At 39.9% G+C, this 20,618-nt stretch overlaps 1 protein-coding gene across 4 annotated transcripts in view; it reads left to right on the top strand.

Annotated features, from left to right (window-relative positions):
* CDKL5 (cyclin dependent kinase like 5) overlaps window positions 1-14,635 on the top strand; it is a 178,702-nt gene extending 164,067 nt beyond the window's left edge. For 3 of the 4 annotated variants that reach the window (XM_070784564.1, XM_070784563.1, XM_070784565.1), the window contains 4 exons: window positions 6,417-6,516; window positions 10,749-10,871; window positions 12,046-12,165; window positions 14,230-14,635. In XM_070784564.1, coding sequence (XP_070640665.1) covers window positions 6,417-6,516; window positions 10,749-10,871; window positions 12,046-12,165; window positions 14,230-14,616 — 730 coding nt within the window. In that variant the 3' untranslated portion in view covers window positions 14,617-14,635. The remainder of the gene's footprint in view (window positions 1-6,416; window positions 6,517-10,748; window positions 10,872-12,045; window positions 12,166-14,229) is intronic. The other variant, XM_070784566.1, reaches the window with a different exon arrangement.
* The last annotated feature ends 5,983 nt before the right edge of the window (window positions 14,636-20,618 follow it).

Here is a 20,618-nt window from a genome sequence, read left to right as displayed (position 1 = left end):
CACTCTAAAGCTCGTGTCTTTTACTTCTATGCTACCTGACTTTCATTCAGGGTAAAAAGAGAAATAACGGAACAACCATTTGTGGTACCACAAAAATGTACTGGTTGTCAGAGGACAAAATGATGTGCCAATTTTGCTTATCCTTTAATCTTTGTGTCATGTGTAATAAAAATTTAAGGAGAAAATTATAACACACATCAAGTCTCATTAGCAGATTTTGTGTTGGGGGTAAGGACTGTATTTTTAATAATGTAGACTTTATAGTCTCAGCTGCCCAGAAAGACTTCCCAGAATCTAGATGTAAGGGGTATTTATATATTTTTCATAGGGCTATTAAGTTCTCTACCAAGAGAATAAAATGGTGCCTCACTGTAATGCACTGAATTGAGAATGAGACCAATCTGTCAGATTCTGTCTCTGCTGTTTACTGCCAGAATTCATACAGTTTGGACCCTGTTAGCAGGGTAATATCAAGGTTTCAGTGTTACCATGCCCTATAGGGAAAATAACTTATTTTTACAATAATAAAAATGGTTTTCTTAAAGCTATAAATACTTTTTCTTTTATAAGCACATTTTATATTTATCGCCTTATTTATTAAATGAGAGTTTTAACATTAGTGACTCAGAGGTTAGACTCTGGAAATGAGATATCTTGACTAGTGTCACCTGTTGGCCATGTGAGCTTAAGCTCTCTGTCCCTCAGTTTCCTTGTCTATAAAATAGGCTAAGAATAGCACTTCCCTCATACAGTATATATGATCATTAAATGAAGTAAAACATCAAAAGCATCTAGAGCGGTGCCTGGCACCATTGTGACTTGTTAACGTTAACAGCAGCAGTTTTTACCATTAATGTTCTCTAACTTCAGTATGACTTACCAGGTGTCTCATCTCCACTTACTTTACTGAGGAACTTCTGTGAGTTCTTTCTCCATAACTTAGATAAGATCTACACATTAACTGGAGAGCACAGGTACAACTCCAGTTACTGACGTTGACAGTTTTCAAGTGGTTTTGACAAGCTGTGAGAGTAGTGTCTAAGTTGTGAGAATACAGAAGTACAGATGGAGTTGTGTTTCATCTTGTTCATTGCATGATGAAATGGTGATGGTTTAAAAGAGCGTTGATTACAGATTAGCATGAATGAAAATATAGATAGGTCAGATCAAAACTACATCTAAATGTGGGATTCACAGTCTTAACAGCATATTATTTCTGACTTTTTGATAATCAGTTTAAGTAGACCTGGATATGTGTAGAAACCTAAAAACAATTGTTTTGAAAAGAATTAGAGGCACAGTTGGGATGCTGAACTTTAGACAGGTCTTCATCAAGTCATCTGATATTGCTATTATGAGGTTTGAGAGAATCCCAGAATTTCCAGGGAGGAATTGGATATATTCTTTTGTTCTAACTGCCCCTCAGAATAGCATTGCTATGATACTTCTCCCCCATGCATTGCATCCAACTTAGTCTAAGTCTTCCATTAAGCTCGACTTGTCTTGGATTTTTTTCTTGAACAAGATCTCTCATTGGTTCACCATATTTATATTTGAGAGAATGCCATTTGATAACTTTTACAAAAACATGAATGAGCCTTGCCATGGTGACATAGTGAATTGCTGTTCCTAAATTATCACTGTCCTAAGGGCAGTCTGTTTCTCCTTGTTAGTAGTACTTTACGTTTCTTTAGAGAAGAGGATATTTGTACAGGGCACACATTTCTTGCAATGGAAAAGTCAAGCTACTGTATCATACTTTAAAATAATAGTGTAGTATAATATGCAGAGCTGTTATTCTGGCCATCTCAACTGTCCAGAATCCAGTTAAGAACTGGGAGATAAGCCAAAACATTTCAGAACAACAAAAATAGGGTTAATACAGTCAATTGATCATCTTTAGTAATGGGAAAACACCTCCACCCTCCCTGTGAGCCTGCTTATTCTTCTTCTATGTTGAGTTCTCTCATTTGGCACTGAGGTTGTCAGGCAAGAAATAATCCCAGGTAACAAGACGGTGTGCAGAGAGAGGAGGATCCTGAACAGTAACTATAGAGAGAAGAGAGGTAGTTTGACGTTTCTAATGCTCTAAAGGGAAAGTCATTTCTGGTCGTTATGGTTTCATACATAGAGTAGATATCCAGGTAGAGTATATATCTTTAAAATAGGCTGCTCTTACTTTCCATGAAAAGACAAAGTGTTTAGAAAGACTGCTGTCAAAATTGGGTTAAAAATTGACACTTAAACAATAAACCAAATTAATTAGAAATCCCAGTAGTTAGGATAAGTGAAGAATTGCTGTCACTCACTTGCACAATCCCAGGCTTTCTCTTCTTGCAACATTATGAATACATTGATATCCTTTATTGTCATTCTGTAGAATTAGTCCCTGACTTTCTACCCTCAGACATTAGCCAACTGACCCTAGTCACACTGGCAGGGGAAGGGAGGTGACAGGGAAAGTGTCACAGTCAGCTTCTCTTTGATGCACCTTCTCACTGCTGCTCTTGAGGGGATTATAATGGAGCTCCCTGGCCCTCTGTCTAACTGGTGGGTCGCTTGCCTTGAGTCTGTGAGCAGCTTGAGGTCACACCCCTTGTTTTAGTTTTTCTCTGTATCTCCAACACCTAACACTGATCCTGGCACATACAGAGTACTCTATAAATGTTGATTGGGTTTGATTTAGTTGGTTTTCATTCCTTCCTTTTTTTAGGTGTTTCTTTTGAATTCTCTTTCTTTTTAACCCCTTATGGAAATAGTAGCTGTTCTGTTAGATAATGTTTGAGTGCCATGACTATTCAGGAAGGAGACTGTTATTGTTACCCACCCCTCTCCCCCCGCCCCACACACATATACATATATTCTTCCCCACATCATGCTTGCTGCACCCCCCACCCCTCCCCACCCCCATTGTGTTTTCAGCCCTGGGTAACGTGCCAAGTGACAGCTGAGTGGTCCTTCTCAGAGCTCCTGTCCCTGAGACTTAGGTGATCACCATTTGCCCTTCTCTTGTGTTGCTCCTCTGTTGCCTGTATAATTCGTTTGCTCAGCTCAGCACACAACTGTTGACCGAACGAGGTAGAATCAATAACAGGGTCCAGAATTCACGAGTGAGATTAAGTCACAGGGCTCACTCTTACCCATTGGGTGCAGTACTGGTTATAAATGTTCAAGTCCTTTTTTTCATTCATTTGTACAGCACACAGCTTTATAGGTGCCTGAGTTCCTGGCAGCTTCTCTCAATCCCTGAGTCTTTCTTGCAGGTTTTTCTCCCTTCGATTTCTCTGTTAATTCTCTGTATGTGTATGTTTCAGTGTAGCTTCTCCCTCTCTCTGTCTTTTCTCTCTCTGTCTCCCTCCCTCCCCCACTGGCACTCTTTGTTTCTCTCTGACTTCCTTTTGTGTCTTTCTTTTTGTGATGCATGCACACTTACATTTTACTCCTAGATTTCATCCTCTAATTCAAGGGTAATTTCTTTTTCTTTTTTGTTTTGGTCCCTGGAATCTTTTTGCACCTGGATCTTGACTCCACTGCCTCTCCATGGTTCCAGTTTGAGGATACTTTCCTCATTATTCCCCTTTCCCCGGACTCTAGTTTATCCAATGCCTCTGAAGAGACCCTGCGGAGAGTCTTTGATTCATTATCTGTGATTTGGGGACACAAGGAATTGCAAACACTGAGCTTTTTGTCCTGCTCCTCCTTCTCTTTCAGTACTGTCACCCCCATACTCTCACTTTCATTTTATTGGACAGTCTTCTTCCTCCTAGAGCTGGTATCTCAAGCCTTCACTTCCTCTCATGCCAATATTAACATTCTTGTAGTAACACCTGTTCCCATCCTGAGGATGTGGTCATGATGAATGTGGCCCCCTTAAAGATTTCCTCAGTTGGCAGAAAGCACTTTAACTACTGACCCTCAGCAGACCTTTGAGATTTTGTTATACTTTAATTCTGATTAGTAAAAACTTCTTCCCGTTAACCTAAATACTCTGCTGTGCTTCTAGGTTATGTGCAGACCCCAGTATGGAAGGACATGAGCTGTATCATAAGCATATAATGCTTTAACTTCTGGAAGTTACAAATCGTTAAAAATAGTATTACTGGTTAGATTAGATGCTTTCTGAGGTTTCTTTGAGGCTTCCCTGATAGCTCAGTTTGGTAAAGAATCCGCCTGCAGTGCAGGAGACCTCAGTTCGATTCCTGGGTTGGGAAGATCTGCTGGAGAAGGGATGGGCTACCCACTCCAGTGTACTTGGGCTTCCCTGGTGGCTCAGCTGGTAAAGAATCTGCCTGCAATGCAGGAGACCTGGGTTCAATCCCTGGGTTGGGAAGATCCCCTGGAGAAGGGAAAGACTACCCTCTTTCACTTCTAAGAGTGGTGCTTTTGTGTTTCCAGCAACTACTTACACTGTTCTGCTATGTTTCCTAGAACCCTCACATAACTGAATACTGTGGCCTGGAACTTAGTTAAGGGTAGTCTGTCTTTAGACCCCATCCAAGGGTTTCATCTCCTTAATCTCAAAAGTACTTGTCGTAAGAAACTTTGATCAAACAGTCTGTCATTAGGATGAGAGTGTCTTTCCCAGCACTACATTATTGAGTTTAGGGAATCTTTAACATTTCACTATTTCATTCTCACTCATTCCATTATGTCTGAAGTTTTCTCACTTTCAAAATTGTTAACGCATCATTCTGAGTCCCAATACTAATTATTTTATTGGATGTGTTGTATTATGAAACATTAACTTCAGAGCTTGAAACTCTCAGTGAGGTTTAAAATTGTAGTTCCTAATGAGTTTCAGAAACACTTGAGCCTACAGTACATGTTTTTACTTCCTTGGTATTCCCATTAACTTTTAGGCTAAACACTTAAGAATGAATGACCCTTGCTCCTTCAAACAGTCATGGTTTTTACTTCTTATTTTTTGTCTGTTTGTCTCTGTCTCTAAATTGTTTCCTTTGTGGTCTTTGATCTTGAGTTCTTGGCTTTTCAAATGAATTTTCTGTTCTGTAAACCTTTTTGTTATATTTTTAGTCCATGTTTGTTGTTGAAATTAAAAAGAAGTAACAACAAATCACCAATAATCCTACTACCCAGAAATAACTACTAAGATTTTTTTTTAATTTCTCTCTGCTTTATAAAATTTGTGTATATATATACACATATATGACTTAAAAAAATATATAGTTGGGCTCATGTAGAAAGTTTTGAATCAATCCTGATGTTTTCACTTAGTATTATAGTTGAAATATTGCTTCATATTAGTGAAAATTCTGTGAGTGTTATTTTAAAAATAGCTTCATGGTGTTTTTTATCATGTGGATCTGTAATAGATTATATAAATGTTTTCTGCCTTCACATAGATTTAATCAAGTAAAGGATGCTGGTTTGCTCATATTTTTTAGATGTTCTAGTAACTTCACTGTTCAGTACTCTAAAACCATAAATATGAATGAATTCTGTCACCTTTAAAGTTTTTACTCTTGATTTTAGGGAATAGCTAATAGAAGGAATTCAGTCATTTGAGAACATGGTTTTCCACAGGCATCTAGATGTTCAGATTCAAAATAGGGCCCATGGAATGTGCCTTTTTCAAGAATGACACCATTCCAGTTGTTTTTAAGACAATAAATTAAATTAAGTAACATAGGGCCTCGGTTAACATATAAGTAGTCAACTTCTTGGGGCCAGTGGCTTGTTTGCTCTCTTTTAATACCTCCTATTTGTATTAAAATACCTGGTTGTGTCAGTGATACAAAGCTTAAAGTCGTTACTTTAAGTCAGAAGCTTTTTTCCCAAAAGAGTGCTTTGTATTAATGCATTATCCTGTCTCTATTTTTTCTTACCTTATCTACTTTTTATTTAGTTTTAATACATAGATATAAAATTTTCATAAAGGAATTTTCCAGTTTCAGGCAATTTTTACTTTTATTTGTAAGGTTTCTGTAGCAGCATTGATTTTTTTTTTTTTTTTAATGTTCAGTACCCTGGTAAGCCACTGATAATGAACTTGTTAAGCTGGTTTTTAAAAGGTAAATGGAAAAATGAAGATACTGAAAATGTTTTTGTTTCCCTTGGAGGGATACAGAAAAGGCATCCTTCAAACGTGTGCTTTTCAGGCTCTCTAATCCTGAGGTTTTCAACAGCATGAAAATGGTCCTGTAGCATAGTTACAGATCATTTGTAATAATGTTCAAATTGCTAGTTCAAGTGAGCCTTTGCCAAAGGCTAATCATTAACCATGCTTCATGATATTCAGTTCCTTCTGTGCTTTTTAGAGGTTCTTTACCTATGTGCTTGATTCTTCATGGCTATTTGAACCTGGTGTCATGCATTTTTAGTCTTCATTATATTTGTCATATAATGGTAGGGGAATGATTGAAAGATCAATATGATAAAAATGTCTTCCCATTTAGGAAAAGTCCTGAAAACATTAGTCATTCTGAACAACTCAAGGAAAAGGAAAAACAAGGTTTTTTCAGGTCAATGAAAAAGAAAAAGAAGAAATCTCAAACAGTAAGTAAATGGCCAATTTCTATTTACAATGGCATATGAGTCTACATTAGTCTGTGGGATCTTTACACTTTGTACATGGCAATCAAAGTGAATTATTTTCTTACTGATATTTGATATGCATAGACTTTAAATGTTTCTTTCTCAAATTCTATACAACTTCCTCCTCCCACAGTGCCTTTTCTAGATTCAACAGAACCTCTAGGAATAGGAGAAATTTAATCTGGATGAAAGAGAATGCTTTAACCCTCTTTCAGTAAACACCTTATGGATTTATATTCATGTAAAAGTTATGAACCTTCAGGATTTATTTCTCTCTGAGGGTTAAAGATATATGAAAATTTAGGAAACGGTTTTGGTTTGTGTTTAAATCTTAGACATCATTCATCATTCTCCCCTGGCTGGTTATCTGATTCCCATGTTGCATTTCTGGGCTGCCTAGTCACAGACAGGAGCTAGCATTTGACATATCAGGGCTTGCTTTAGTAGGAGGACATGTTTATCTTGTGATTGAACTGGGGAATGGAATGAGTCTCATCTCCTGAGAGCCCTCCACCTGAACCAAGGGCTGGCTGCATGAAAGCATTCATGTCATTTCACTGAACCAGGCATGGATTCTGCTGGTTAGTGACTTGAGAACACATGGAGAAGCCAGGCCTCCAGGCCGGTGAGAACATCTTCACCACACGAGGTGTGCTTTGCTTTATGATACCTTTGGGACTAGACAGGGTTGAGTCGGCTATTTTTAATTATTTTGTTTCTAGTTTTACTTCATACATGATTGACTCTCACTTACTTAAAAAGGAAAAAGTCATAATCAAAATGACCTACTCAGATGGACTTCATTGATTTCATCTCTTAAGATGAATAGATTAGACTCAGTTTTTGTGAGGTCTGTTCCATTTTGAAAAGTCTAAGATTATGACTCAATGGTAAGTAATGGTGAGATGATAGTAGCAAAGAATATATTTGAAGTAAGGATTTAATAAAGGGCTTTCTAGATGACTGGGCTTCCCTGGTAGCTCAGATGGTAAACCGTCTGCCTGCAATGAGGGAGACCCGGGTTCAATCCCTGGGTCTGGAAGATACCCTGGAGAAGGAAATGGCAACCCACTCCAGTACTCTTGCCTGGAAAATGCCATGGATGGAGGAGCCTGGTAGGCTACAGTCCATGGGCTGTAAAATTTGTTAAATTTATGATGCCATTATAATATAAATATGAGCTCATTAGAAAAAAAGGTCAGAAAATTGAGAAAAAAATGATAATTTCCGATCTTACCACCCTATCTCAACTAGTATTAGGATATTGGCGTATTTCCTCCTAGCTTTTTAGCTGGTGCATATGTTTATGGAAAGAAGGTGGTTTTTTAGTTTGCTTTAAATAATAGTAATCATTCTAGTACAATTTTGTATTCTGGCTTTCTAATAGTGTTGCTATCACACATACACACAGTATGTATGTTACTACACAGATTTTATTATCTTCATTTTAATGGCTTATAATATTTCTAAAATGTTCATTTAAAAAAAAAAGCTGGCTACATTTCTAACTGAAACTCAATTAAAGTAGAAGGTCCAATCAAGATGTCGCTTAGTTACATATTAACTACACATGTTGTTTAAACCAGATGCACAAAATAGACCTGATTTGAAGTAGTGAGGCTTAAAATATGTACAGTGCTAATAAAACTTTTATTATCTGTGGAACATATTTATGCATCATGAATATTAAATTTAGATTACCTCCTCCTAGCCACTGTTATTATTTAGAGATTGTTTTGGTTCTTAACCTCAGGCCCATAGCCATTGTGGGGTTGATTAAATGGAAGTAGCAAGACACAGGAATTGAAGGTGTTTTTGTGTACAGATTTAGCTTTTGATGTCTGCCTTAGACCAGCATTAAACCTGTGGCTCACTATGGCATGAGTCAGGTGTGTACATGTCAACTGTTACTCAGGATCTGGTTCGAATTTTAGATGTATAAATAGTGTAGGTTAGGGTAAATAGGATATTTACTATTCTCTAACATACTCTTCACTTGAACTTACTTGTTTCAGGGTTTCATACTTTTCATTTTTGATATGTAAAGTAACTGCAAATTATCTCTGCACAGGTCACAATGACTTAAGCCTTCCAAACCAAAAGTTGTTTATACCTCTGCATTTTTTTAATTAAAATAGGAAAGAAAATGTTTAAAGGACTTTGATATCTAAAGTAAGATTTCCAAAGAGCACTCAGTGTAGTATTTCCTGGCAGACCACAGGCTCCCAAGCTTGATATTGTGGTAACTGCCTCCTTCAAATGAGCATTGGAACAGAATTAAATTCAACTTTTCTTCGCTCACTAGAACTCAGCAAAAGGAAACCTAGGTAAATGAACTTTGAAGGACTTAAAGCATTGTGGCCTTTGCGCAAGATTGAACAAAATGGAAACCTGGTACCCAGTGCACAGAGAGAAGTCTCTGGATCTTAAATCTAGTTTAACCCCCTTATTTTGCTGACATAGGAACTGCCCAGGCAAGTTGTGACCTGCCTGAAGTTGCACAGTCAGTTTGGAGAGCTGGAGGTGGGTTCTCCTGGATAGCAGGCCCAGCTCAATCCCTGCCAGGGTCCCACCAGGAGGTGTGGAGCGCCTCCTGCTGCTTGTTCTTGAGAATGCTCTCTTTTTTTAATTGAAATATAATTGACTTACAATATTATATTAGTTTCAGGTGTATAGCATAGCGATTCAGTATTTTTTCAGTTTATGGCAATGGCAACCCACTCCAGTACTCTTGCCTGGAGAATCCCATGGACGGAGGAGCCTGGTAGGCTACAGTCCATGGGGTCGCTAAGAGTCGGACACAACTGAGGGACTTCACTTTCACTTTTCACTTTCATGCATTGGAGAAGGAAATGGCAACCCACTCCAGTACTCTTGCCTGGAGAATCCCATGGACAGAGGAGCCTGTTGGGCTGCCGTCTCTGGGGTCGCACAGAGTCGGACACAACTGGCGTGACTTAGCAGCAGCAAGCAGCATACTGAATTAAAAGTTATTACAAGATAATGGCTAGAACTTTCTGTGCTATACAATATCCTTGTTGCTTCTCTATTTTATTATTTTTTTCTAATTGGAGTATAGTTCATTGACAGTGCTGTGTTACTTTCTGCTGTAGTAGCAAAGTGAATCAGTCATACATACACATATCTGAGGGCTCTCCTGTGGCCTCCTTAGCCACACAAGTTAAACTCTTCACGGATCCCTATCTTGGGAACAGGAAAACCTTATGGGCTGTTTTTCTTGAATGTTTTCAGACACACCAGTAAAAGATGATCTGAACCTTCACAGACATTCTGGTGCTCTGACAATTGAAATATCCAAAACAGGGTAAAGTCATGCCAAAAAATCATTCACTATTGTAAAGGTGCCTGCTTTGACTCAAGCAAATCTGGAAGCCGCCTGGGGAAATCCGGCTTCAGTTCCACATTCAGACAGTTACATAAGCCCTCAGAGCATATGGTGACTTTGCCAACTTGGTAATTGTACCCTAGTTAGTTAGTATCTCAACTGGTAATCATGCTTCAGTTTGAAGATTGAACTTTCTTTTTCTTTACTTTTGTGGCATATTCTGCATTGTGCCAGCTATTTTCCATGGCGTGAATACTTCTCACAGTGTAGAGCCAGGCTTCTTCCTCAACAGTAGAATCCTACAATATTGATACATTCCCCTTCCAAGTGATGTTTTCTGGTTTAAGAGTTGACCACGTTCAAAAAGGTTTGCAGTATCTTTTTCTTTTTCCTAAATAGGCTTGTGGATTACATGAGATTATTTAGTTGCTTAAGTCCCTTCTGGCGATTGGGAAAAGATTGAAGTTCATCGATAGCCCTTTAAACATAATTCTTTATAACAGTCATATTTCTGATAGTAAATATATCCTTAAATGTTTTATAAGCTGAATGTGAATATATGTGTGTAAGTCTCTAGAGACGTTCCTGCTGTAGGTATTGATCCTGTCCAAAGGTTCTTTATATACATAGAAGTTTCTGCATGTCTTGAATTTACATTATTGGCATCTTCATGTCCAGGTGTGAAATGACACAAAGCCTCTCTACATGTACACACAGCACAGAGATTCTTTCAGTGACTGTTAATACTTAACAATTTGAGGGCATCCAAGGGCTAGGATTTTCGATAAGAACACCTTTTTTTTTTTTTTTTTCTTGGCAATTAGTTTATTTGTATCTTATATTGCAGACAGATTCCACCAACGGGGAGAATCCAAGCATCAAGAAATCCCTCTTTCCTCTTTTTAATTCAAAGAATCATTTAAAGCATAGTTCTTCTTTGAAAAAGCTTCCTGTAGTCACTCCACCCATGGTACCCATTTTTACGTATGGTAGCCCTGAAAACTGCTCCAGTAAACTTGTTTTACTGATGACAACAGCATGTCTTTTATTTTCATGGGGTCATATTCTCTTTGTGCTAGTTAAGTACCTGAGCCAGTTCCATAAATTCATTGAGATATAAATTCTTTGACATTCTGGAATTTCTGGATCCGTTAAGGAGTTTGAAGCATAAAGGGCTATTAAACAAACCAACTAGTGAAAGGCTAGTTTGGGTTGTCTAATTAGCCAGTTGTTGGCAGACAGTATTCATGAAATCCCTTATTTCCCGTAAAGAATTCGATTAACATTTACAATTAACAAATGTCTTTTCGTTTGGCTCACAAAGTTTGTTAACACTTGGTTGGCAGTTTGTTTCTTTGAAACCAAGTAAAATTGACCAAATTGAGTGAGCTTGCAGGCTCCATGAAAAAACAGCTTCTGTTAGTTGGTGATTTGCTCTTTCCTTGCCTGGCTCTAGCTTTTGCTGGTCACTTAGTTGAAGGCCAGGGCTTTTGCTTGACATTTGGCGTTACTCTCCTGTGTTCACCAAAGTCGGTGAGTGGACCAATTGCATTTATCTGGAATTTGTGGCACAAATCCAGCATTTTCATAGTGCATAATGCTAGACCCAGGTTTCCTGGGCAGTGTCTAGGGAATATGATTCAAACCATACTTTCTCACTTTGCTATCCTTGAAAGCCTGCTAGACTTCTTTAGCACCACCAAACACAGTGTTTGGATCATTTTCCCAGCAGAAACACATTTTTGTTTTATTGAACTGGTTCATAACCTAACTGCAATATGGAATGAGGATACGACAGCAATTCCTGGTACAGCCCAATTTAACTGCTCTCTCTTACAGCGTCTAAAACTAACAGCATGGGAATGCTTGAAGGGTTGAGGTTTAACAAAGCTGCATGACATCTGCCAATTTTTCCTACCGCAGGGAAAATTATTAAGAGGGCAGCAGACTTTAACTAGCATCACTTGCATTGTGAACATTGGGAAAGTTTTGATTTCTTTTTTTATCAAGTCTTTTCTTTGGAGGGGAGGGGATTGAGTTTTGGTTTGGTCGGATTTGCTTTCGTTCTCTTCTGGGGTGTGGCTGCATATCCTAATGAGGCTTACCCGTGTGCTTATTGAATCCTTGTCCGTATTCTGTTCTAGGTGCCCAATTCTGATGGCCCTGATCTTCTGACATTACAGAAAGCCATTCACTCTGCTAGCACCCCGAGCAGCAGACCCAAGGAGTGGCGTCCTGAGAAGATCTCTGATCTACAGACCCAAGTGAGTGGTGCCTGCATCACTCTTAGACTCTCAGACTCTGCAGTGACTGGTCTGTCCTGAAGAGAGGGCAGGGTTGAGAAATTTAGCCTTTCAGTGTTACAGCAAGGCTGAGAGTCTCCCCAGAACATACCCTCAGTGATAGCCAGATGCATCTTAGGAGTCCAGATGAATCTTGCTTCAGTGTCCTAATGGGGGAAAAAGGGGAGCTTCCATTAGTTTTCACCTGAGGGGAGGGGAGAACTGAATAAGATACATCTCCAGCCCAGAAACACTCTGCAGCCTAGGAGAGAGAGAGAAAATCCACAGATAAAAATAATTCATGATAACAGTGAAGCGTGCCATAAAATGTGAGGGAGGGTAAGAGGATGTAGTGCAAGCACCTTGAAAGACAGATATAATACACTTTCTTGGAAGACTATTTAAGCTTCTGAAATCTGTACTAGTTTTGATAGAAAACTGGCAAACGTTCACATTAGGAACCACATATTAGACAGTATGTGTAGTCACATTTCCCTGCATATGGTTTGTATGCCATAATTTCCCTGCCATACAAGCCAGATACTGAATCCATAAATTTTTCCTGTAACTGAGGTCTTATCTCCTTGAAGCAAACTATTTTGATTGGAAATTTTAAAATATTGTATATCTTTGGTATTGCATAATAACATAATCTAACTTGTTTTTGATTGTATTCAATATTTTCTAAATCTCTTATTCCTCTGAACTGTGAGCTTTAGAGGCCATAAGGTTACGTGTGTCTATAAATGACCATGGATGTCTGTAATTTGGAGGAAGAGGTTCTGTTTTTATAAGTTTGTTGTTTACTTTCTCTAACTATAAGCTGTTACTTAGAGCTGCTGACAAGAGATCCCTAAGTTTCAATCATATTTGCCCAACCATTCATATTTTCTGCTTATAATGTGTATAGGCTGGGGCGGGGGGGTGGGTGCCACCTACCATGGGCACCACAGAACATTTCTAGACAGACTCCGGAATGGCCATGGGGAGGACACTTCCCAAGAGTGACTTCTCCTTGAGTCAGTGTTCAGGCAGTAGCCCGTGGATTTCAGTGCCATCTTCCCTCGAATCTTTAGTGTGTTTTGAGATTATCAACCTTCTGCTTGGCTTAAGGCCTTTGAGGAGTGACAGCCAGAGATGCTTGTGGCCCGTTTGTCAGGTTCTGCGGTGAGGGCCATGAATGTCAGGGTGCTTTCCCATGCCTCTTCTGGTGGTGACCTTGTCAAGTCTAACAAAAAGGAGAGGAGGACCCTTCCTCCTGCCTTGAAGTCCCCCTCCCAGTGCAGCAGCCCCTGGGGCCTCAGCCCCAAGCACACAACAGACAGGCTGTTAGGAATCAAAACCCTCCTATGAGTGAACTGTGTTTTAGAGTCTACAGGGCTTGTGCTCGTTTCTCTGTGCTTGGCATTTTTAGTGCCCATACCTTACCTCCCCCTCAAAACATGATGAAAACCAAAAAAAGTTAGAGTGCAGAAAGGGACCATTGGGATTTTGCAATGCCAAGGGAAAGGGAAAATCGAGGAGATAAGAAGAAAAGGGGATACACAATTTTTAGCAGAGTATGTTACTGCCTATTGAAACATTACATTTTTTCAGTGACTCTTGCAGCTAGATATGGTCAAATGGCTGACTTTTTGCAGGTGAAACCTAAGCAGCAGCTTTCTGTGGAGCTGTTGGGAAGGAAGTCTTCTGCAAAGGGAGAGGCACATCCCTTCTTTCCCTTCTTCTTGCTGGTTGGTGCAGGAGATTCCCCCCTTCCTCCCATAAAGATGGGGTGCAGCCAGATACAAGGTGCCTAAGCCTTGGATCACTCACCACACCAGCTCTAGATTTCTTCTACATTTCTAAGCTTTTTTGTTAAAGAAAAATAACTTCCGTCTTTTCTGAAGAAGAACAAAAGCACAGATAAGTCTGGACTGGCCCCTCTTCCCCCACACGCACCCTCCCTAACTCCACACAGTCGTCTCAGATCTGCACTCCATTTCCTCCCACCTTTCAGGTCTACTCTAACTTAAACCCTACATGCACCCTCATCTTTTCTTTCAGAGCCAGCCATTAAAATCACTGCGCAAGCTGTTACATCTCTCTTCAGCCTCAAATCACCCGGCTTCCTCAGACCCCCGCTTCCAGCCCTTAACAACTCAACAAGCCAAAAATTCCTTCTCAGAAATTCGGATTCACCCTCTGAGCCAGGCCTCTGGCGGGAGCAGTAACATCCGGCAGGAGCCAACACCAAAGGGCAGGCCGGCCCTCCAGCTGCCAGGTCAGATGGACCCTGGTTGGCACGTGTCCTCTGTGACCCGGAGTGCCACAGAGGGGCCTTCCTACTCTGAACAGCTGGGTGCCAAGAGTGGGCCAAATGGGCACCCTTATAACAGAACAAATCGGTCCAGAATGCCAAATCTGAATGATTTAAAAGAGACAGCCTTGTAATGTGTGCTGGAGAAGTGGGGCGGGGGTGGGAGGGGACAGGGACAATCCAGTTAGAAGGGGAGGGGTGGGTGGGGTGGGTGGGGGAATGGGCGGGGCCAGAGTGGTAAGCCAGTATTTTCAGCTTTATGAAGGTGTGTGCAATATTGTATGTGTGGGGCCAGCTGGCTCCCCACGGCCACAAATGCTAGTCAGGGATCTTAGAGCCACAGGAGTTCCTTAGGGATCACCAGTCCCCACGAGTCTTGTGTGAGAATGCATAGCGTGCCATTGAGGAAGAAGACATTCTTGCCAGGTTCTCCCCCTTACGTTCCAGCTTTAGTGCAATCGCCGTTGAACTTGGGAAAGCCAGGGTGTGTTCTGGCACTGTAAGTGATAGAAAAATAGGTGTTGACTGATATCCTTACCACAGATTTGTTTCCACCTAGACTAAATGTGGGGTTTGTTGTAATCCAAGAGTATCCCTTTGAAGGGTTAGCGGATGACCTAACTGTATGTCTTAAATTGTTTTCTAAACTTCCATATTTGATAGGGTTTGTAACATTTATTTATAATTAATTAATATTGTACTGTTATAATCATTCCTTTTCTGTTAAATGTAAAGTTACTTTGAGCTGTTTGGAACATTGTGAAGCAGTGGGACAGCTACAGTAGTTTCTATAAAAACTAAACAGTAACATTTATATATTGCATCAGGAGTATTTTATTCTATATATAAATATATATATGATAAATATCTGTCTGTTTTATAAATATAATCATTTAAGGAAGTATCGTTATGACACTATCTGCCATATTTTTATACATTTGTGATATGAAGTGAGTATTATACTTCTAATCAAGGGAGTTGAAATTGTGGCTGCACGGGAGTGTAATGGTAGGAAGCTTGCTCAACTTTGAGACCCCAGCAGCAGCTTTTAGACACGATCCTTGGTAGCAGACAAGATGCAGCAGCTCCTCCCAAACCTGCAGGGGAAGAAAGTTGGCTAGGCCAGTAAGAACTCTAGCAGGCCTATCTCCGTCCTCACACACTTGGCTCCTGTTCATGTCCAGGGACGTTCCTTGCACCTGAGGGGAGAATAGATCCAGGGTTACTCATGGGACTTTGTAGAGAAAATGTACTCTTCTACTTCCATTAGTGTAGAGCGTAGACCAAAGATTTGCCAGTGAACATTCCTAGTTGTGAGGTTGTTAGAGGTATCAATCTGCAGATCTTGCATACCAGCTCTATGCTCCTGAATCCCGCGTGCTGTACTGGAGACTTGCAGCTGGTAGGATGGGAGATACCTGTGTGGCACTTCGGTTTCTAAATGGTTTTTTTTGTTGTTGTTATTGCTCTTTCCAATATATTTAGAAGGCTCCTGAAGCAATTCCAGATGTAGAGAAAATGGCTGTACTCATCTTCCTGGGATGGTCCATTTATAACAAGGTTATCATGTACATGAGTAGACACATGCACACATGTGGCCAGAACAGGACTTATCTTTCCCTCCTTTGATCGCCTTCAACTCCCATGTTATTTCCAAGTATCATCAAGGCCTTTGGCCAAAAGGGGCATAGCCCCATGTCCCTGGGCCATCCTTGACAGAAATCCCCTCAACACTGTCATTCATCAAATGTATTAGATTTTCGGAAGTAGTCTCTTAGCAATAATATTTTTAAAGATCCCCTCCCACCCCTCAAAGAGATATTCTCAGTATTTATTACTTGGCCCAGGATTGTGAGAGTATCAGCCCCTGAATCAAGTCAGCTATAATCGAAATGTGCTGAGTTACTGTTCCCCCTCCCCTAAGATGTTAAGAATCATAGCTTTGATGATTATGAAGATTATAAAGAAAAAGGTCTTAGTTACTTTGAAGCTTAAACTGTGTGCATATTGCATTTTTATATAACTACTATAATGATGTGTATTGATTATATATAGAGGTCATTTTAAGGTGCTTTTAATTTAATTTTAATAAGTGTAATAGGCACTAAAATGAAACTCAACTGGGTACTATCATTGAAACAGTTTGATTCTAACCAATAGTTTGCATGCTCTTCGATTCTTTTTATATCTGACTGCTTTCACCAGTTCAGTGCTGTCTGAGTAGCTCTGAATTCTGGCTTTTTCCAGGCAGCTGCTCAGTTATATAGTGACGTGGACCCTTAGCAGTTTTTGCCTGGATACTAATGACTAAAAGGGTGTGTAACTCTTCTTTTTTAAACTCAATCTGTACCTTATATTCCCCCTTGCAAACCAGAAACTCCATTTTTTCCTCTGGAAAGACTTCTCACTGTGCTGTGCGCTTAGAAACTGCGCAGTCACATTGCCATGCTGTGGCATTTGAGGTTCGTTGTCACCTAGGGGCTGGTTTCCCATGTTTTCATCCTTGCTAACACTGGGATCTCAGATGTTTGCAGAACATTTATATTCTGATGGTTCTTCAAAGAAGGGCTAGAATAATTGCCTTCTACCTAGAGTAAAGTAAACCTAACTGATGAAGAGTCAATACATACTTTTCGTACATTCCCAGATTTGAGCCAGAAAATATCTACAATGTTTTCAACTAGTGTTTTTGAGGTAGCTCTTTTATCCTCTTCTCAGCTTTTGTCCATTCTGACTTTCATTGACCTTAGTAAGCTGTAAGTGAACTCCAATCCACATTTCTAGCATGCATGATTCTCTTCCTGCTTGCAGAGGGGAATTATAAAGCTTTCTCTCAAATCTAATGGGCCCTCTCTTAGCTTTTAACTCATTTTCCTCCTGTTGATGAATTATTGGCCTCACAAAGATTGCTATCTGTGATGAGATTAAGGACTTAAAAGTCTCAAAAGTCTGCATTTTCTTTAGGAAGGGAGGTTTATGGCATCCATGTTCTATTATCTGCCCTAACTTCCTAAAGGATTAAAAGGTCAAATGAAGGCTTATGAATTGCTTTATTTTATGAAAGTGTCACTAATCTTTTGCAAAGAAACTGCTTCGCTGTTTTTCTACCTTTGCTTTACTGCCATCCTCGTTATTCTTCTCAGAAGTTCTGAATGAACTTTTACTGAACCTTTTTTGGTCTCAGTCAGAGGTTTAGCCTCTCCAGAGCCCAAGACAACAAGTGCTGCATCCTGAGGAGCTCAAGTGAGTTGTCTCTACAGCAGCAGTTCTCAACCAGGGCCAGTTTTGCCTCCTGGGGACATTTGGCAATGGCCAGAGACATATTTGCTTGTCACAACTGGGGTGGTGGTATGCTACTGGAACCCAGTAGGTAGAAGCCAGGGATGCTGTAAACATCTTGTGTGCACAGGAACACCTCCCCCCTCCCACAAAGACAGAGAATGATTCAACCCCAAATGTCAGTAGTGCTGAGGTTGAGAAACCCTGCTCTCCTGAATTCCAAGCCCACCCGCCCGCAGAACTTGGCTCAGCCCTGGTTCTCTGCAGGCTACAAGACTACAGGTATGAATTCTTCAGCGTCGCATTCTCTTAAAGAGTCTTCTACCACCATTCTCGAATCCCTGGAATCCTATTGTTCGTTTCCATTATCTTGGGCCTGCTAAAAGGTGCATCTTTTGGGAAGAGATCAGAGTCACTTCATAGGTGTTTGAGAACTTAAATTCTAGGTCAGCATCCTTAGAAACTCTTTCATAGAGCCATGAAGCTTATATTTAAGAAGCAAGCAGCAGCCTGGCAGATTGGCATGATTTTTACCAACTGCTCAAAGGCATACGTGGCTTTAGCTGTGTCTCCCACAAGAAAATGTCTTTGTTTTCTATTCAAGTCATCTAATAACTCTTTACAAACATTGGCGTATGACAGACCAATTAGAAGCAAAAAACTCTTAGTTGGTGGTCATGATGTGGCTGTAATAGGAGTATTTGTGCCGTATGCTTTGGTTAAATCTGTTTTAAAACATACTTTAAGATTCACCATATGCAGTTGTACTTTAATTCTAAGCTCAGATTTATGCTGGTTAGTTTCTAGTCACGTCATGTATTATAAAGTACCTTGTGGTGTAAAGTTAGCCAGTTTAGCATGTTCCTATCCTGAAAATTAGTGGGCTTTGCTACGAAATGCTATCCCATTTTCCCCTCCCTGCACCTCTTAGTTAACGTCATAGTACCCTCACTTCTTAAACTAGTTTTTAGAGTAAATAAGGAAAAAAGCCATTTATTTTCTTGTAGCTATGTATGAGACTGACTCATAAGTGTGCAACTTTTTTTCAAGGCCAGAGGATTACTTTTCAAGTATGTAGAAGGCTCTGTCCATTTCTGTTCACCTAGGTCCTGGTGGTGATTCAACTTTTAGCAAGGGCAATGGCTCATTGCAACTTATTCCTAGAGCTCAGCTGGGACTCAGAAACCTGCATATTCTCTCCCGGTCAGAACATTTTTTTCTGGAGAGCACTGCTTTTATATCTAGAAGTTTGTTACCTCCTGCATTATAATAGGACATTGAGCTCCATGCGAGCACTAAGATCCACAGACTCGTACTTTTGTGACCTGGGAATGTGGTATGATACACTGAACCAAGTCAGAAAATAATGAAATATTTCCTTGCCTCCTTCAGTTCATCACTAATAAAGTGTGTAGGCAGAGAAAACTAATTTGCAGTTTAAAAAAATGGTTTCTTTAAAAGAGGCTGCAGAAACGACAGTACAAATGTTGTTAAATGTCCTGTCGCTAATCCCAGGGTCAGAATCTCACAAGAACGTTCTCTTAGAGACTTGAAGGGCCAACTTACAAATAAAAACTTGTAAGTGGTTCTGATTTCTTCCTTTTGCGTCTTGACCAGCTGAGATGCAGAATATCTTGAGGTCTGATTCAGCTGGGTAAAAAATACTGTCTTAGAAACCACTAGTAAATGCAAGAAAGTGAATTCATGACAGGATGAGTCCGACGTCTTTCTGTATACACACAATGTGATAGTAGTAAAGTGGCTAGAAAACTGTGGGCCTGCTGCCCTATTCTATTCTATTTCTTCTTTTTTAACTGAATGTACTATAAACAGTCATAGAATTTTGTGCCAAGTCAGTTACTACATGAATATTCATTTCCCATAGTGCTTTGTTAATACATCAGCATTTGGCCTGGTCCTGACTCTACCTTTCTCCACTCCAGGCATTGATCCACCTTTCTATGTATTTCCTATAGGGTATTAAATATAATCACGACCTGCCTTGTACTTTCATTCACTAACTGTTTACTCCCAAGTTTGAGGGAGGTTTGTCTTTTATTTTGCCAGAAAAAATTTGTAATAGTCTACACGTTGGATTTCTAGGGCCAGAGAACTACAGCAGTAAAACTGGTATCTCTTCTAAGGCCCTTCATTACCCACAAGGTTAAGCTCTCTGAACCCCATTTGATCCTTGGGTTGTATTTTGATCTTCCTTTGGAATCTTAAAAATCGGTCTCCATGTTGTATGCAGATTAGAAGTTGCCTTGTTCGCTACTCTTCCAGCACAGAGTATCAGGGAGAAAGAGGCCTTATCTGTTCCTCCATCCCCTCCATTTTGACAGACTGCTAAGAATTCCTCAGGACTTCCTTTGGTTTGGGATTTTACATTCCCAAAAGCCTGATGTGATTCATTTCAGGCATAGACAAGTTTGTCCCAGTGCTCTGCTTCAGGGCTAATCAGACAAAACCCAGGAATAGAAAAGGTAGATGCCTTGACTTTTGTCCCCGTTTGGGGATTAAAGTATTTATTGCCAGAGTTGTCAAAAGCTCCAATTATAACACATTCAGTTTCAAGGGAAAAAAAAAAAAAAAGATGCTTTTCCTTCTGGAGAACTTTTAAGTTCTCTACAGCTTAGATTTTCCAAAATGGAAAGTAAAGCTTGTATAAAATCTGTTTTCACTAGAAGTATTAATATACAATTGATTATAGTCAACTCAGTTCATTTCCCTCTCCTTGTTTCCTCCTTGGTCACTGATTGAGTCGGGCTGGAGGGGTAATGCTGTGATTGTAAGAAGTAAATTCTCACGTAAATGTGGATTCATCAACAGAAACAAACCAAACAAAATAGTTGCCCCT

The sequence above is a fragment of the Bos indicus genome, chromosome X (genome assembly GCF_029378745.1).
Source record: "Bos indicus isolate NIAB-ARS_2022 breed Sahiwal x Tharparkar chromosome X, NIAB-ARS_B.indTharparkar_mat_pri_1.0, whole genome shotgun sequence".
NCBI lineage: Eukaryota > Metazoa > Chordata > Mammalia > Artiodactyla > Bovidae > Bos > Bos indicus.
This window is presented reverse-complemented; position numbering and strand designations above follow the sequence as displayed.